The following is an 18,077-nucleotide window of genomic DNA, read 5'->3' on the forward strand; positions in this document are numbered from 1 at the left end:
ATATTAAAATGGATCTAGATTCAGCCAACAGACTGTCCCATATTTGTATTCATTCGAGCTTATTTTTCGTGTCATCTAAGCCACATGTTGTTATGTATATCAAGCAAACAGTAACAGCGTCTCAGTTTCACGTATGGCACTAATGACAAAGTTTAGACCTAGACTGACAATGGTCACAAGCAAATGAGGCAAAATTATGCCGACATAGGTGTTACTTTGTATTTGTTTTAATGATGAGGATACAGTATGTCATATTTATTCTGCATTAGATAACCACCTCCATACATATCTATCCTTTTTAGGAAGACCTGGTAATTTAATAACTTCTCCTTTCACGCCTGCGCCTTCCTTGCAACCAAAGTGAAGAATCCATCAATATCCGACATTCCTGAATTTGGACAATGACCTTCCTTCCAGGTTACAATCTCCAAACCAGCTTTTGCCCATGCTGCCTGTAACTCTGAGCTGGTCATACCAAAGCTGGAGAAGCGACTGCTACCAACTGTATAGAAAGTTCCCCCAACACAGCCGAAAAGAACAAGGTGTCCTCCAGGCCTCAGTACTGAAGCAAGTCGCGCTGCATACGATTCATATTCTGGAATACTCAGGGCCACTGATTCCATGCACAGGGAGGATGTGATGATGTCGGCAGAGGGGATGAAGCAAGGAGCGAAGGGGTTCTCATTTCGGATGTCACACGGTATGATGCCAGACACTTTCTCTTTCATGCTGGCTTCTCTGTTGGACACAGAATCCCTGAAATTAATATACAGATATCACAATTTTACTCAATGCTTTTGAATTAACAGTTTCTTGAAACGAATGACAAGGTATCGTGTTGTAGATTATAAACATTAGAAAAATGAAACCACACGACTCACAGAGTTTTGGAACATTTGTTGGATAACAGTACAAAGGTTGACAGGACTATGCACGGCCAATATACATCCTCATGTCATGTACATTAAGTTGATATCATTAACAAAGTAGTTGCAACAACAGAACCTAACGGTCTTATAACAATTCAGAACAGAATTTAGTGAGCAAACAAGTCACCAACGCAAATGTTTGCCTTAACATGCCTTCTAGTTTCAGAGTAGATGTCAAAGTGCATTAACACTAGATTTACAGTGTTATTTGAATGTCCAGATAGTCAAAAGGTAAAAGAGAAATATATTCTCTAAAAAAGAACATTACAGATGATTACAGAAATAAAAAGAGGTAAAGAGTGGTGGTAATGGATGGATAAGGAAAAAAAGGAGGAGTAGGTGTACCATTGTATTATAAGGGTGCAAACAGCCAAGAAAGATTACACGAGCGTGCATTCCAAGATTGATAATTTGAGATGATTTGATCAATTCATGCCCCCAATATTGGTTGAACATTCGTTTATATGGCAGAACATTGTCTGAATCATTCTCCCATGGGCAGTTGAGGGAGACTTGTCCTCTGCTCTGGCAGCACCTGGCCCAGTTTGGCTAACGTAGAGGGCGACCTTTGACGTTGGCGTACACGTATCCTGATCATATTCCAGACGGAAGGTGAGGGAAAGGTCACGTCGAAAGGCTGTCGAATGCATTCTGGTGATTGTTATGCTGCTCAAAGTAGTTATTTCGAAGGAAAAAGCTAGCACCAGCATGGCACGCAAACGACACAATTATTGGCACCAGTATGTTGTCTCGGCAGTGTTGTCCAGTGGCCTTTCCATGGATCAGGCAATCACAATGAGCCCACCACATATCATTACATACTCTTCCCTTACGTTGACGTCCGCAAAAAAACAACTCAGCATTTTAGAATGTTACACCATAGCGTGGGAATTGTCGGTTAACTATGATAAAACAAATAGTGTCATTTTCAGAAGCGGTGGTCAGGTGGCACTTAATGATAGATGTCTTTTCGATGGTAAATGTGTTAATGTGCTGAGCCATTATACATATCTTGGTGTAATGTCTACCCACACAACGAAGAAAAGTGACTCGGACTTAACATCACGTACAAAGAAGGCCTAAATCAATGTAATGTCTGTCTTGCTTGCAATAAGTAGGAGCTTTTTACACCGAATTATTTGATGCCCAAATCCAACCAATCCTGTTATATGGATCAGAAGTATGGGGATTTCAGCGATATGATTATCTCGAAGAGCTACATCTTTTAGCCTGTAAACAATTCTTATCCGTTAGTCAATCAACACCCAATTGAATGGTCTATGGCGATTGTGGCAGATACCCGTTATCAATTCCCAAATTTGATGATTGAAATACTGCATTAATATTCTTGAAATGTATGAACGCCGAATCCCCAAACTTGTTTATAATATGCTTGTACGTTAAGATGACATGGGCAAAGTAACATGGGCATCACATATTAGAAACCTTTGTTTTCTCATGGCTACGGCTTTGTATGGTTAAACCAAACAGTTGCTGATGTTAAACTCTATTTGAAACAATTTCGTGAATAATCTGTAAATATGTTTTATCAGGAATGGCATTCCACTCTAGAAAACAGTTCATGGTATGACTTGTACCGAACGTTTAAGAGTCTAATTCAACCAGAAAAATACTTATCAACATTAACATCAAGAACCCTTCGACGTCCATTCATTCTATTTAGGCTCGGATTGTTAGATCTCATGATAAATGAAGGAAGAAAAATGTCCACTGAAAATTCGAAGAGGTTATACCGTTATGCTATTCAGCTATAGAAAATGAAATTCATTTTACTTTTGTATCTCCTTATTATTGTGATCTAAGAAACATATACCAGAACGCTATCTGTCAAATTATCCTGTACCTGCTTTCTTCAGAAAATGATGCTGTCATATAACTGGCTATATATGTTAAACATTGTCATTTCCCTCAGAAACAAATTGTTAAACATGAGTATATATCCAAATATGTAAAACTACTTATTTATAACTCTTTTTACATGCAATAAATATCTGTGACTTCGACTTTAGCCATCTGACATGCAGGTGCGCATTGTTGTAGCTTCATTAAAGTAATAATATAAGAATCGTACCCTTTTCCTTCCAGTTTGAGGACATAGTCAAGAAATATGGCATGGCTAGTACGTTTCAGCTCTCCACTGTGCCATTTTTTCAGGGTGTCTCTGTTTTGGGTTGAGAACTCCGCCAGTAAGATGCTTTCACAGTGTTGAGACGCGCTGATGACTGAGTGTATAGTGGGTCCCGTACCAAAGTCAAGCAGTTGTCTCCCCTTGATGTTTCCTGTAGAAATATATGTTAAACTTTTGTCACGTTCGACAGAGACCATGTATAGAAATTGATAATGACAACGACATTGCTCATCGTCAGTTACAGTGTAAATAACTCACAACAGTGGCTGAACAATTATACAACACGGATGTCAATTGAAGTGTCCACAGAAGTGTTGCAAGTGAAATGTATAACTTGAAACAACCCTTGTTGGATAAAAAGCAAAGCAGATAGATAGGTAGATGATTTAGCCCTGGATTTGCCATCTAACTACAGTCGGCTGTATAACGAAACAATTACCAATATAATGAATACGCCCAGTGTTGAACGGTACAATGCTGGTTACTTCGTGCTATCCGGCAAATAATCTGCTTCAATGTGTAGTTTATGGGGATGGTGACGCCGACGTAGTGATACGCTTTTCTTTATCATGTCAATCTTAACACAGAAGAAAACACTTTTTTAAGGCTATAGTAAGAGGTTACCCACCTGAAGCAAAAGCCTCGTGGAACTGGGTCAGGCCGAAAGTCATCCTGGGAGAGGTGTCGTTGTAGAAGGTGTTCAAGTATGTCTGGGGCTCAAACGCTGCATTGTAATCCTGGGCAAACATGGGATCCACTGCCATCGTTTGATACTGGCAAAATGAAATAAGTGTGTGTGAGTGAGTGAGTTGGGTTTAACGCCGCTTTTAACAGTATTCCAGTTATATCACGGCGTGTCAGCTTAATGTGGGAGGGAAGCCCGAAGTGATGCAGGTCTCAGACGTTTACCACTTCGGTGAAACCCACGAGCACGGGTATGGTGCTGACAACCCTAGAAACATAATCGGTGCGAACCGGGATTCGTACCCACAATCATAGGTTTCTGGCATGCCCAAGGGACGCAACTCTGCACAGCGAATCGCGGCGCCTTAGACGACTGGGCCACATTTCCCCCAAATGAAATAAGAGGATGGTAGACAATTAAAAGCGATATCGAAATGTCACACATCGTGTGTATCCATCGTACATTATATACCTCACATATCTTTATAGCTAATGTTACAAGATGATTTCCAAATTGAAATGAAAGGTTAGCCGGTTATTTGCTGCCACTGACAATCATGAGAGATAAACTTACAACATACTGACTATACTGCCAGACAACACTATCCTCCTTCAATGGAGACCCCCTCCGTGGTCTAGTGGTGGGTGTGCCTCAAAAGGCATGGCTAAAAAACGATAAACCCAGAGACGAAAATTCAGAACTCTTAACTTAAAAGAGACACTTCAATCGTCTCTATCCGAAATGATCACACTTCACATAAACTCGATGCAGTGGTCGTTGAGATAGCCTCTCCTTGAAAAACTGAGCCTGGGCCGATTTGATTATGGCACTTGGCTTGGTTGACACTCATTTCTGTACCGTCTAGCAGTACAGAACCATCAACAAAATCAACACTGACATTGCGATAATGTCCAACACCTTTGGCTCGTTTAAATAAACTGTGGAATGCCTTGTTTTCATTATGAGTCTTGACACCCAAGAGGATCATCAGACAAATAAATATGTGCAAAAGTGCACAAAATTATTTTATACTATTATTATTATTATTATTATTATTATTATTATTATTATTATTATTATTATTATTATTAAACTGCGGTTTTGTGGGGTAGCACTATAAAATCCGCAATTAGTCCGGACAAGTACAAGCAGCCACACACACGTGCAGGCAAGTCGCTATATAAGAGCAAAAATCTTGAACGCTACGTTAAACCCCATTTCAACTCACCTCACCTTCTTCAAGAGAAGAAAGTTTGAACCCTCTATTTAAAGACCATAAAATAAACTCCTTGGTATGCTTGGTCCCAAGTTTAAACTATGGCAAAGACACCTCAACAATTTCACTAATAACAAGGCAACTAATGCTATGGTTGAGGTCTACATTTACAATACCGTGGCGTTGAATCTTAACGCCACATCTAATCACAATGGAATTTCACATCATTCAAGTGAATGAGTGAGTATGGTTTTACGCCGCTTTTAGCAATATTCCAGCAATATCACGGCGGGGGACACCAGAAATGGGCTTCACACAATGTACCCATGTCGGGAAAGGAACCCGGGTCTTCGGCGTGACGAGCGAACGCTTTAACCACTAGGCTACCCGACCGCCCCACACCATTCAAGAACATCAGAAGATGCACGTGCACACAGAAGTCCCTATAGGGAATCTCTCAATCACGAATGTCACTGAGCTCAGCAAGTGATTAAAAATGCGTCTGAGACAGTATCTTAGTGAATAGACAACATGGTGACATAGACGGACTTAATGATCCACACTACCGCGTGAGTGTGCCTCGAAGAGCATGGCTAAAAAACGATAAACCCAGAGACGAAAACTCAGATTTGCGCATCTCTTAACTCAAAAGAGACACTTCAATCGTCTCTATCGAAAATGAAATAAGTCTAACAAAACAAATACCCAAACGAATATTGAAAGGTCAGCTGGATTTGAATTAATTCTGTTTATAAAACTGTAAGCGAACAACGAGGGTGGCCGATATACATATATTTAAGTACAAGGATGAAAGTGGTTTTACAGCATTAGATATTTGCACGTTATGGGGTAACTATTTATCAGATTTAGCCAAAGCCTACGATTCTGAAATGTTTGATGAAGTATTCAAAGATGACATAACCGGTAAGGTAAAGATATTTATACAGCTACAACAGAGGCCTGATGGGGAAGTGGAACAAGAATTTACATCTCCAGGGATAACAGGGGCCGTCAACACCTCAGCAGGAATAAATTCCCAGGTCCGGATAAGATTGCATATGAACATATGATTTCATATAATTTATGCAGGACAACGTCTCATTTCTTCCTTCATCAAAAGATTATATAGTTTCAATTTCCTTATCTGACGTGGCATGGAGCAAAGCTATCACGAGGTCAATAAAGTAAACACTATTTCAATACAAAACAGAGTTCTTAATGCCAAAAAAATGAATACAAGAAGATGTATTTTATCAATGATCGTATTACAGCCCTTAGACAAACACAGTGTGGCATTCGTGCATATGGTATGGATATCCCTACAGTCTTACATGTGTTAGCCCGTCACTGAGAGGCTTACAAACATTCCTTGATATTGTACATACGTATCCCTCAAGGGGTTGCCTAACATAATCCATCAAACAAAGCAATAATTGTGTTCACCAAAGCAAAAGTCAAGGGGCATAACTTTAATTGTAAACCTGGTGATACATACCTTACGACCACTGACTCTACTATATATATATATATGGTGGGATACTCCTGACGTATAATATTTCCTGTACAACAATAATTGAAAAGTAATGTGAAACCAAGTCCAAATATCAACTCCTCAAGACTTTTTTGATTAAAATAGCAATGATCCAACATCAAGAGTGACAATATGGCTAAAAATGATGCTCAAAACCAGGCTCTATAAGTGTGAATGTCTCTTCGACATCAAGGGTCAACATGCCGATCTGCTGAAATACACACAAAGATATTTTGCACGCAAAGTACCGGGTCTTCATAAACAGATCTCTTTCAGAAACCACTATTGCGACTCTTGGATAGTTACTGTATATATAAATAAATGCAAACTTGTGTATTTCTTGGTCGCTTATATGCAACATATACTGTAATAATTTTGCATTTCGCTCTAAACACACACACACACACACACACACACACACACACACACACCACCACCACCACCACCACCCTATATCTGTACAAGCTGAAGCATCATCTGAAATATATCGTTCAGTGGATATCTTTCTCCGTATTTAAATATGAAATTGATAAGCTGACCGGAATAGAAAATATGTAAAGCGTTTTTATTTATTGTGTAAACCAAGCACAATTGAATATATTTTATTGCAATCCTAGGAATGACATCTGGAGGAAATAAAGAATCTCTCTCTCAGTAATGCACTGTCGCAAACCGTCACAAGCGTCAAAAGAACACAAGGTTTGATACTCACATAAACTTGTTGCTAACTGAACAGGATAGGCTCGCCACACAATGAGCAGCTGGGGACGACCGAGTTTAACCATGGGAAGGTAATTTTAAGGTGGTCGAGCCCCCACGTGCCCTGAAACTTATTTGATATGTTGAAAACACATGAGACCATGATCACATGTTGTTTATATTATCGGATGATTCATGACTGGTATTTCAACATTGCTCCCCCATTAATTATGCAGATTCCTCCCCCACTAGTTATACACTGGTTAATGGAAGCATATGTCCTCCTATATCCTACCCGCAGATGGGACAGCGGCACAGCTGCATGACCACAACATTAAAAGCCAGTGGCATGTCCCAAAGTTTATGTCCACATTCTACGTACTGGTGAGTGAGTGAGTGAGTGAGTGAGTGAGTGAGTGAGTGAGTGAGTGAGTGAGTGAGTGAGTGAGTTAGTTAGTTAGTTAGTTAGTTAGTTAGTTAGTTAGTTAGTTAGTTTGGAGATTTAACGTGCGCTTTCCGACTGATGCGTATTTCGCACACGGCCCGGCCAGGCCATTTAATGTGTTTCCGAAAGGGGCGAAAGTGGTCTGTGCAACCCAAGAGGGGGCTTTAGGGGTTGCTTATAAATACAGAATTGGGGAATTTTGAGATTTGGAATAGATGCCGATGGGGTAGGGGAGGAGAACTAAGGGGGCTGGGTATGGTGGATGTTTGTGTGTTTATGTGATTTTGATTTGGTAGATTATTGTGTTTTTAGATGCGTTTTATTAGTTCCGTTTTGATTAAGAATACGCCTAACGCCTTGAAGTTTTCTAGTTTATTTTGTGGGTTTAGTATAGTTTCTAGAGTGAGAGACTTGTTTAGATTGAGGGTGGTTTGAAATGCTGTTCGATGTGTTAGGTAGTGTGTGCAGTGGATGAGTGCGTGTTCTGGGGTTTCTAGTTGTTTGCAGTGTGGGCAGTTACCTGTAGTGTGTTTTTTGGGGTTTTTTTTAGGTGGTTATTTAGGTTGGTGTGTCCTGTTTGGAGTTAGTGATTACTCTGTCGATTTTTTTGGATGGATGGAGAATTTTTGGTTTGGTTAGTGGTTTGCTGAGTACTTTTTTGATTTGGCTATTTGAGTTTAGATATAGGTTATGCCATTATGGGGTGATTGTTTGCTTGTTTACACTTTTAATTTCTGATTTTGAGATGGGTAAGTTTAAGCTTATTTCTGGGATTTTGAGGGATAGTTTAGCTGCTTTTTCGGCGTTTTCATTACCGTATATTCCTACGTGGGCGGCTATCCACAAGAAGGTTATTTGTTTGCCTGCCTTAGTTAGGTCGTTGGAGCTTTTAAGTATTTGATTTATTAATTTAGGTCGGTTTTTGGTATTTTTGTTTTGGAGGGCTTGCAGTCCACTTAGGGAGTCGGTAAGTATTAGGATTTTTTGTGTGGTTTTGGGATTCTTGATTATGGAGGGCTGAGGCCATGCCCATTAGTTCTGCCGGAAGTCGGAAGGATTGTGTGGTTTTAGTTGGTTGTGTGGTATGGACTCCGAAACCTGTGTGTTTTGAGGTCTGATCTAAAGATCCGTCCGTGTAAATGTGACACCAATTTGGCCAATTTTCGTGAATGTATGCTAGTGTGGTGGTTTTAGCTATGTTTGGGTCGGTTTGTTTATTTATTTGGCTAGCTAGTGTTGTGTCTGTTTTGAGTATTTTAAGTTTAGGGGTGAAGATATTTGATTGTTTGCAGTTTTGTTTAAGATTTTTAATTTGGTGTTCATTTAGGTAGTTTGTTATTCTTTGGGATATTGGGGTAAGTAAGGGGTGTTTACGAGCTAGAGCTTGGTTTTTGGGGCTGATGTTTTGGTTTATTAAGTTTTGGATGAGAGGGTTTGATTGGGACGCGGCCCAGAAATTTAAGCTTAGCTGTTCCCTGCGTAGACTTAGTGGCATTTCTCCTGTTAAGGCCTGAAGTGAAGTGTGGGAGGTGCCATGTTGGGTGCGTGTAATGAGTTTGAGAGCCTGATATTGTATTGAGTCAAGTTTTTTAGATAGAGAGTTGTTTAGGGTGTTGTATATGGCGCAGCCGTAGTCTAGTTTTAATCTAATTAGTGATATGTAGAGAGAGAGGAGGGTATCTTTGATGGCTCCCCAGGTAGAGCCAGTTAGGCATCTTAGGGTGTTTAGGTCTTTACTGCATTCAGTTGTTAGGTTTTGGATGTGAGCATCCCAGGTGAGATGTTCATCGAAAATAAGTCTTAAGAATTTGGTTTGTTTTTGAAATTTGATTGTTTGGTTTAGCTGGAGGATTGGGGAGGCGGATTTCATGTTTTTATGTTTGAATACTATTCCTGTGGTTTTGTCTGAGTTAAGGGAGAAGCCCCATTTGTCAGCCCATTGTTGTATTTTATTAAGAGATTTTTGGAGTAAATTTTGGGCCATTTTCATGCTTTTAGTGCGGATCCAGAGGGCTCCATCATCCGCGAATTTTGATGTTTATTTTAGGGGATAGGCCCTCGAATAGATCGTTTATCATTATATTGAAGAGGGTGGGGCTGAGGATACTGCCCTGGGGAGTGCCATTTTCTAGGGGACATTGGTCCGATAGTGTTTGGTCTATACCCACGGTTATTTTACGATTGTTTAGGAAGTCCTGGGTGTAGTTTACTATCTGACCTTTGAGTCCTATTTTTTAAAGTTTTTGTATTAGCCCGTCGTGTCATACCATGTCGAAAGCTTTAGAGAAGTCTAAGAAGATGCCTGTATTGTTTATTTAGTTGTCCTGTCTTAATATCTTGCTCTAGTCGGGCGAGGTTATCTAGGGTTGAGCGGCTAGGAGTGAAACCGCTTTGATCTGGGTTTATGATGTTATTTTGGGTTAGGTAATGTTGTAATCTTATTTTTAGCCATTGCTTCCATTACTTTACATAAGTTTGAAGTTAGGGATATTGGTCTATATGAGTTTGCTTGATTAGCTGGTTTATTAGGTTTAGGGATTGGTATGACTAGGGCCTGTTTCCAGGGAGTAGGAACTTGTCCGTTTAGGTAGATCAGATTGTATAGTTTGAGTAGTGCCTGGAGTAGTTTAAGGGGGAGTTTTTTAATTATTTGGTAAGAAGTTAGGTCTAATCCTGGGGCTGTGCCCTTTTTCCTGTTTTGGGTCTGGATCATTATTTTCTATTTCGTTTAAGTTAGCTTCGTTGCAGATATCTTGGAATTGGTCCCAGTTAGCTTTATTGTAATGGAATTTTGGTTCTTAGTTTTCTGTTTGGATTGGTACGTTTGTATTTCCTATGGTTATGTTTATGGGGAAGTGGTCACTACCTAGCGGGACGTCGTGCACTTCCCATTGAGTACTTTGAGCTAGATCTGCGGTGCATATGGTTAGGTCGATAGCCGACAATGTTTGGTTTATCTTATCGTACCTCGTGGGTTGGTTGCTATTGAGGAGTACTAGGTCGTTTGTTTCTATCCATTCGGAGATTAATTTGCCATGATTATCTATTTTATCATCTATGTTCCATGTAGGATGGTGAGCGTTAAAGTCTCATAGGAATATAGTAGATTTATCGCTTATTTGGAGTAGTTTGTTTAGATCCTCAGGTTGCACTTTTTGTTCCGCCCAGTGGTAAATATTTATGATGTTTATGTTTCGGTTATTTAATGTGATTTTAATGCCGTTGGCTTCTAGGTTTGGCGTGTCTATTTTTATTTCTTCGTAATTTATATCTTCCCTGATAGATATGATTAGTCCTCCTGCGGCTCTACTTGTTTTGGGTTTAGCTCTGTCAGTTCTAACTGAGTTGTAGTTAGGTAGTGTGAATTTGGACTTTTTTGAGAATTTGGTTTCCTGGATACAAGCAATGTGAGGGCCTTTATTTAGTTTAAATTTAGTTTTTAGTTCATGGCCGTGGGAGGTGAGTCCGTTGGCGTTCCACTGAAAAGTATTTAGTCCTTCCATTTTTGGGTTCGGGTGGTTGGTGATTCAGTTTTTAGTTTTTATTTTATTCGGTGAGTTTTTTTAGATGGAGGTTAAAGAGGAAGAAGGGAAGATTAGTTAATTTTAGATTGAAAGCTACTTTGTGGAAGGATTTCATGCTAGCTTTTGGTGAGTTTTGACTATGCATGTATGCTAGGAGTAAGGGGAGGTTATTTAGGTTTTGGGTGTTGGCTGGTTGGGAAGTTTGGTTTGTTTTAGCTGGAGTAGTGTCTATTGTTTCCTCAGTAGTGGAGAAATCTTCGCCATCGGTGAGATTAGGTTTAGCTGATTGAGTTTCCATTGGGGGACATGTGATGTGGAGGGTTGTGTAGGTGTTTGCGGGATGGGTGTAGCTGATGATTTGTTAGTGTTTGTGTTTTGTTGTTGTGCTTGCTTGTGGGAGAGTGTTGTTGCCATGTGGGCTGAAGGGTGCTTGGATGAGGGTCGTGTTGTGGCGGTCGTTTTGTGGTTTGTTTTGCATGCGGAGGTTGATGTTTTGGCTATGTGAGATGTGGGAGGGTTCGTGGTTGGTTGAGTGGCTGCTTGTGTGTGTGAGGTGGGTGCGGTTTCGCGGTAGGGGCCCCAGACAGAGCCGTCGGTTATGGGTGTGGTGTTTGTTTGTGGGATGGTGTTTGGGTGTGGTGTAGGGAGGAGTGGTTTGGATGCAGTGGTTTGGATGTCTATGTTTATGTGTTTGTTGGCCTGCTGGGTGAGTGTGTGTCTGTGTGGGCATTGGTTTGAAAGTGACGTACTGGTCAGGGAGTCACCATTAAATCTTGAACCAAGGGTGACATGGTCAGTACTTCTGGAGATTATATCATGATCAATGATTTAACACATTGATAATTAATTTAAGGCTTTAAGGGTGACATCGGTCATATAACATCTGGGTATTACAGACTGGTCAGTAGTTCTGGAGATTATATCCTGATCAATGATTTAACACATTGGTAATTAATTTAAGGCTTTAAGGGTGACATCGGTCATATTACATCTGGGTATTACAGACTGGTCAGTAGTTCTGGAGATTATATCCTGATCAATGATTTAACACATTGGTAATTAATTTAAGGCTTTAAGGGTGACATCGGTCATATTACATCTGGGTATTACAGACTGGTCAGTAGTTCTGGAGATTATATCCTGATCAATGATTTAACACATTGGTAATTAATTTAAGGCTTTAAGGGTGACATCGGTCATATTACATCAGGGTATTACAGACTGGTCAGTAGTTCTGGAGATTATATCCTGATCAATGATTTAACACATTGGTAATTAATTCAAGGCTTTAAGGGTGACATCGGTCATATTACATCTGGGTATTACAGACTGGTCAGTAGTTCTGGAGATTATATCGTGATCAATGATTTAACACATTGGTAATTAATTTAAGGCTTTAAGGGTGACATCGGTCATATTACATCTGGGTATTACAGACTGGTCAGTAGTTCTGGAGATTATATCCTGATCAATGATTTAATACATTGGTATTTAATTTAAGGCTTTAAGGGTAACATCGGTCATATTACATCTGGGTATTACAGACTGGTCAGTAGTTCTGGAGATTATATCCTGATCAATGATTTAACACATTGGTAATTAATTTAAGGCTTTAAGGGTGACATCGGTCATATAACATCTGGGTATTACAGACTGGTCAGTAGTTCTGGAGATTATATCCTGATCAATGATTTAACACATTGGTAATTAATTTAAGGCTTTAAGGGTGACATCGGTCATATTACATCTGGGTATTACAGACTGGTCAGTAGTTCTGGAGATTATATCCTGATCAATGATTTAACACATTGGTAATTAATTTAAGGCTTTAAGGGTGACATCGGTCATATTACATCTGGGTATTACAGACTGGTCAGTAGTTCTGGAGATTATATCCTGATCAATGATTTAACACATTGGTAATTAATTCAAGGCTTTAAGGGTGACATCGGTCATATTACATCTGGGTATTACAGACTGGTCAGTAGTTCTGGAGATTATATCCTGATCAATGATTTAACACATTGGTAATTAATTCAAGGCTTTAAGGGTGACATCGGTCATATTACATCTGGGTATTACAGACTGGTCAGTAGTTCTGGAGATTATATCCTGATCAATGATTTAACACATTGGTAATTAATTTAAGGCTTTAAGGGTGACATCGGTCATATTACATCTGGGTATTACAGACTGGTCAGTAGTTCTGGAGATTATATCCTGATCAATGATTTAATACATTGGTAATTAATTTAAGGCTTTAAGGGTGACATCGGTCATATTACATCTGGGTATTACAGACTGGTCAGTAGTTCTGGAGATTATATCCTGATCAATGATTTAACACATTGGTAATTAATTCAAGGCTTTAAGGGTGACATCGGTCAAGCAATCACAACTGGAGATCACAACATGGTTGTGAACAAGGGATGGACTGTGATCACTCAGCTGACGAAGCTGAAGGTGTGTGACCAACAAGGCAATGGACCTGGTGGCTTGAGTTTAGTTTAGACTTGACCTGCACTTGACACTCATCAGACGTGTTGTCTTAATAAATTATTTGGGTGTGGATTCTGCTGATCACTTGGATCATCAAAATCTAAGTGTGATCCATGCGAGAAAATATGTTTACACGTCTATTGATAATTATGAGGCAAATCTTTCTCTACTAAAGTACATTTTAAAAAATCGACAAAATCCTTTCCATTATCATAAGAAGTATCTACAAAGGCAGAGTCGATTGTATGATTCCGACTAAATCATGATCATGTGTTTATGAATCACTCCCAAATAGTGATGATACCGGGTGTTCGCGAAAAGGTGAGCGCATTTTTCCCCACCGACGGCATCCGTCACAAACACATGCAAAGGCAAGTCAATTGGTCACCTAAAGATTCACGGGAACATATGGTAAAGTCAAAATAGGAAATTGTATCGAACATTACTTTAGACCCACAGCAACAAGTTTCGCTGTTGTAACTCCAAACAAACATGTTTATATGGTCGTATGGTGTTCTTTAAAAGAGCATGCTCGACCATACCTCAATCCATGTGATCCATGCGAGTAAATATCTTTATGCAAACACACATCTATTGAAAATTATGAAGCAAATCTTTCTCTACAAAAGTACATACATTTCTTTAGGGTCGTATGATGTTCTTTGAAAGAGCATGCTCGACCATTCCTCAAAAGTTGAGAAATTATTATACCACATTGCTCGACATAAAGGGAAAGTTGACTATTGGAATGTTGAAGTCATCCCTCTTGTCATACAAACTTGTTGATAATGTTTTGTCACTCTGAATCGTTATGCATAGATCTAAAAAGGAAACAGATGGGGCGGTCTCACTGGTTTCAATTATTTCCAGCTCAGATGGGTTAATCAGTGGAAGGGAATTGTTTATTTGACCATTATTGAACAATATCAGATAATCGATAGACCCGAAAACTAGGCTAAATATCTTGGCCAAATGAGCGTGTTTTGATTTACGTTTTAGAGTCAAGCCAAAAGTTGATAGTACTGATGCGTTGTTTTGACAGATTGCTTCACCAGTTAACATACTGGCCTCATAGGTCATACTTTTTTATATATCACTTATAAAAAGGTTGTGATTTATTTTCAAAGAATTAATGTAGTGGTGCTTACACATAATTGTATAGGCCTTGTCAGTTGGAACAACTACGAACTTTTGTAGGGCAGCCGGACTTTGGATGACAGCTGGCTCAGAATGGGTTTGTTGCCTTTCTGCTTGTGCATTCCGTCATTGAACCTTGAAACATTCATACTTCTGGTTAGTCCAGACGTGTTTATGTGTTTTTTCATGCATACACGCACCGCTGGAAGGATGTCTGAATGAATATAATGAAACCTAGCACGTGACAAATATCACATGGTAATAATATTCACTTTATTGTTCTGTGAGATCCGGTTCAGATGATCCACGATCAAGCCACCGAGTAGCCATTGTGTCCCTGAAATAATAAATGCAATTATGCCTACATGTAATTGTTATATTTGTTGAGGCCTCGTCAGTTGGAATACTACCAACCTTTGTATGGTAGCCTGACTTTGGATGACAGCTGGCTGGATCAGAACGGGTGTGTTGCATTTGTTTGATCTTGTGCACTGACGTTTTTTTTTGTTTTAAACCCCACTTCACCTCACTTCATCCCCAAGGAGATAGATGTGTAAAACTTGCCATGTCAGGTGTCCATTCTTGATAGTAAATGTCTTTGCAACGTTGTTAAACAAGAGAAAAACATACTTCTCGGTTTCCAACATCTTAAGAAATCAAAGCGTAGAAAAATCCGTATCTGAATAACAAGTCTGGAGCTAACTGTCCAGTTGTGTACATGTTGTAGCAGTGTTTCACATAACATGATTCTGGTTGTCTTAGTAATCCTATCCAAAATGAAAATAACTCTTGTTTTATGATTTATCTGTAACTGATATCTGCTACATTCAGAGAGAATATCCTTGTTTGGTGAACGTTAGCTACACCTGGGACAAATGTACAGAGTTTTTAATGTATTTTTTCTACGTTGTGTCGGTAAATGGTTCCCCATATGTCTGCGCCATAAAGCGAACTGGTTGAATTTTACCATCAAATATCTTAAATGGTGAATCAGGTGGCATCGTTTTAAATCGACAAATGAATTTCTTGATAGGATATAGGACCTTTTGTGCTTGTCTACAAAGCACATCGCATGTCCTGGAGAATGTATCTGTGCATGAAATCGTTATTCCTAGGTGTTTGTAAAAAGAGACGGTTTCTAATTTTTCGGACCCAATAAACCATTTTTCACATTTTGCAACTTTGCCAGCTTTCTTGAATACTACCACTTTAGTCTTATCTGTCCCCATTTTGCCATTATATCCATTTCCTTCTGTAAATTAATAACACTTTCTACAAACATGGTGACATCATCGGCAATTCAAAGTATTGATAATGCATGTACGACTTCATCCATAAAAAACCTCCACTATACTCACTGTTTACAATATCATTTACAAGTTCATTACGTATATACAATAAAGGTGAAAAATACAGCCTTGTCTAACCCCAGCATTTGAATTGAAGATCTCGGTCAAGGAAAACGTACTACTTCGAACAGCTGATTTTACGTTTCTGTACATTTTGAATTATAATAGCATTTATATGCTATTAAGAAGAATATAGAGAGGCTAGTTTCTATCTATCGTGTCAAATGCTTTTTCTAAAATCAACAGAGATACAGCAAAATTTGCCTTTTGTCTTTTTAATATATTTGTGAATTATTGAATGCAGTACGAATATTTGATCTGTTATGTTATAGTCTTTTCTAAAGCCAGCTGGGGATTCAGCAGGCAAGTGCTGTTTAGCAACCAATACATTTAATGCGAGTTTCTATTATTGTGTTGAAGATTTTGCTCAGTATATTAAGTAGAGCAAAGCCCCTGTAGTTATTTGGATCATCCCTATTCCATGATTTGTGTAGTGGTACGATAAGTCCGAGTTGCCAAGATTCTGGGAAGTTGCCCGTGTTAGGTATTTCATTGAAACGTTGTTTTGTCATTATTATTATTATTATTATTATTATTATTATTATTATTATCTACAGATTTTAAAAAAATGCAGCGAAGAGGATTTGGGTGATCCTGGCACAGTCAGGCTGGTTAGGCTCATCGTCAGGTCAGGGCCCTTTCCCCCTCTACACGCAGCCCAGACAGCAAATGAGACTTCTCCCAGGAAGCGCTGCCTGCATCACTTCGGGCTTTCCTCCCACATTAAGCTGACACGCCGTGATATAACTCGAATACTGTTAAAAGCGGCGTTAAACCCAACTCACACACACACACACACACACACACACACACACACACACACACACACACACACACACACACACACACAGAGGAAGCGCTGCCTAGTCAAACCCAACCAGACATTTTCGGAGAAGGTGAAGATTCCCCAACACTACAGCCTTCTGCATTACCCAGATTGTCAGAAGGGCTTTATTCCTGGTAGCAAACCCAGGTACTCCCAATGTCAGTCAACAGATTGGGAGGTACCAAACCTGAGGCACCAAGAACAAAGGGGAGTCGGACAACTTGGTACTTGGGATGCAAGCGTGATATTTCGAAAGCGAGGTCCACATATTTGCCATGTTTTTCTTCAATCGTGTCAATCACATTAGTGTCAAAAGGGACAGAAAATTCAATAATATAAATGATTTCATTGGTTTTATGAAAAAGGACAAGATCAGGTTTGTTGGCCTGAATACGTCTGAGGCTATATTCTAAGAATTTGGTATTTATCTTTTTCCATGACGCCCTTTACATATTCTGAGTCGTACCATGGATGGACCCCTGTGTCAAAACCACAAGCATGGCGAAGACGGTAATAAAATGATCGAACTTCACCATCATGTGTTTTTGCCAAAGATGGGCATCCACTGACAATGTGTTGGACAGTTTCATTAAATTCATTGCATAATCTACATTTCATATTTACATTTTTAATGTAAAATCACACATTGACGGTTTCGCGTGGGAAGTGACTGGTCCTGAGCAGCAAACAGAAAACCTTCTTTTTCACCTTTCAGGCCAGCCGGCTTCATCCAAGCGAAGGACTCTGCAGGGTTGCTTATCTTCTCAACACACTGCACATAAACTCGATGCAGTGGTCGTTCAGATAGCCTCTCCATTAAAAAAATGAATCTTGGCCGATTTGATATGGCACTTCATTTGGTTGACACTCATTTCTGTACCGTCCAGCAGTACAGAACCATCATCAAAATCAGCACTGACATTGAGATTGTGTCCCACATTCTTGGCTTGTTTTCGAAAACTGTGGAATGCCTTGTTTTCATCATGAGTCGTCACATGCTTCACAAGAGAATAATCAGACAAACAAAT

The 18,077-nt window shown here is 39.4% G+C and overlaps 1 protein-coding gene across 1 annotated transcript; it reads right to left on the minus strand.

Annotated features, from left to right (window-relative positions):
• Positions 1 to 332: 332 nt before the first annotated feature.
• On the minus strand, positions 333 to 3,842 carry LOC139442014 (indolethylamine N-methyltransferase-like). The gene is made up of 3 exons (XM_071222768.1): positions 3,707 to 3,842; positions 3,022 to 3,229; positions 333 to 756 (listed from the first exon to the last, which is right to left on the minus strand). Exons 1-3 carry the CDS (start codon positions 3,840 to 3,842, stop codon positions 333 to 335), a joined length of 768 nt encoding a protein of 255 aa, XP_071078869.1.
• Positions 3,843 to 18,077: the final 14,235 nt, after the last annotated feature.

This window comes from Haliotis cracherodii, unplaced genomic scaffold (genome assembly GCF_022045235.1).
Source record: "Haliotis cracherodii isolate W230 unplaced genomic scaffold, xgHalCrac1.p SCAF_5, whole genome shotgun sequence".
NCBI lineage: Eukaryota > Metazoa > Mollusca > Gastropoda > Lepetellida > Haliotidae > Haliotis > Haliotis cracherodii.

Bases quoted from the DNA above. Each gene is read 5' to 3' on its own strand.
- LOC139442014 (XM_071222768.1), bottom strand. From the start codon at position 3,842: ATGGCAGTGGATCCCATGTTTGCCCAGGATTACAATGCAGCGTTTGAG. The intron at 3,230-3,706 runs GTGGGTAACCTC...ATATTTCTACAG, and splicing joins CCACGAGGCTTTTGCTTCAG to GAAACATCAAGGGGAGACAA. The intron at 757-3,021 runs GTACGATTCTTA...TATTAATTTCAG, and splicing joins CTCAAACTGGAAGGAAAAGG to GGATTCTGTGTCCAACAGAG.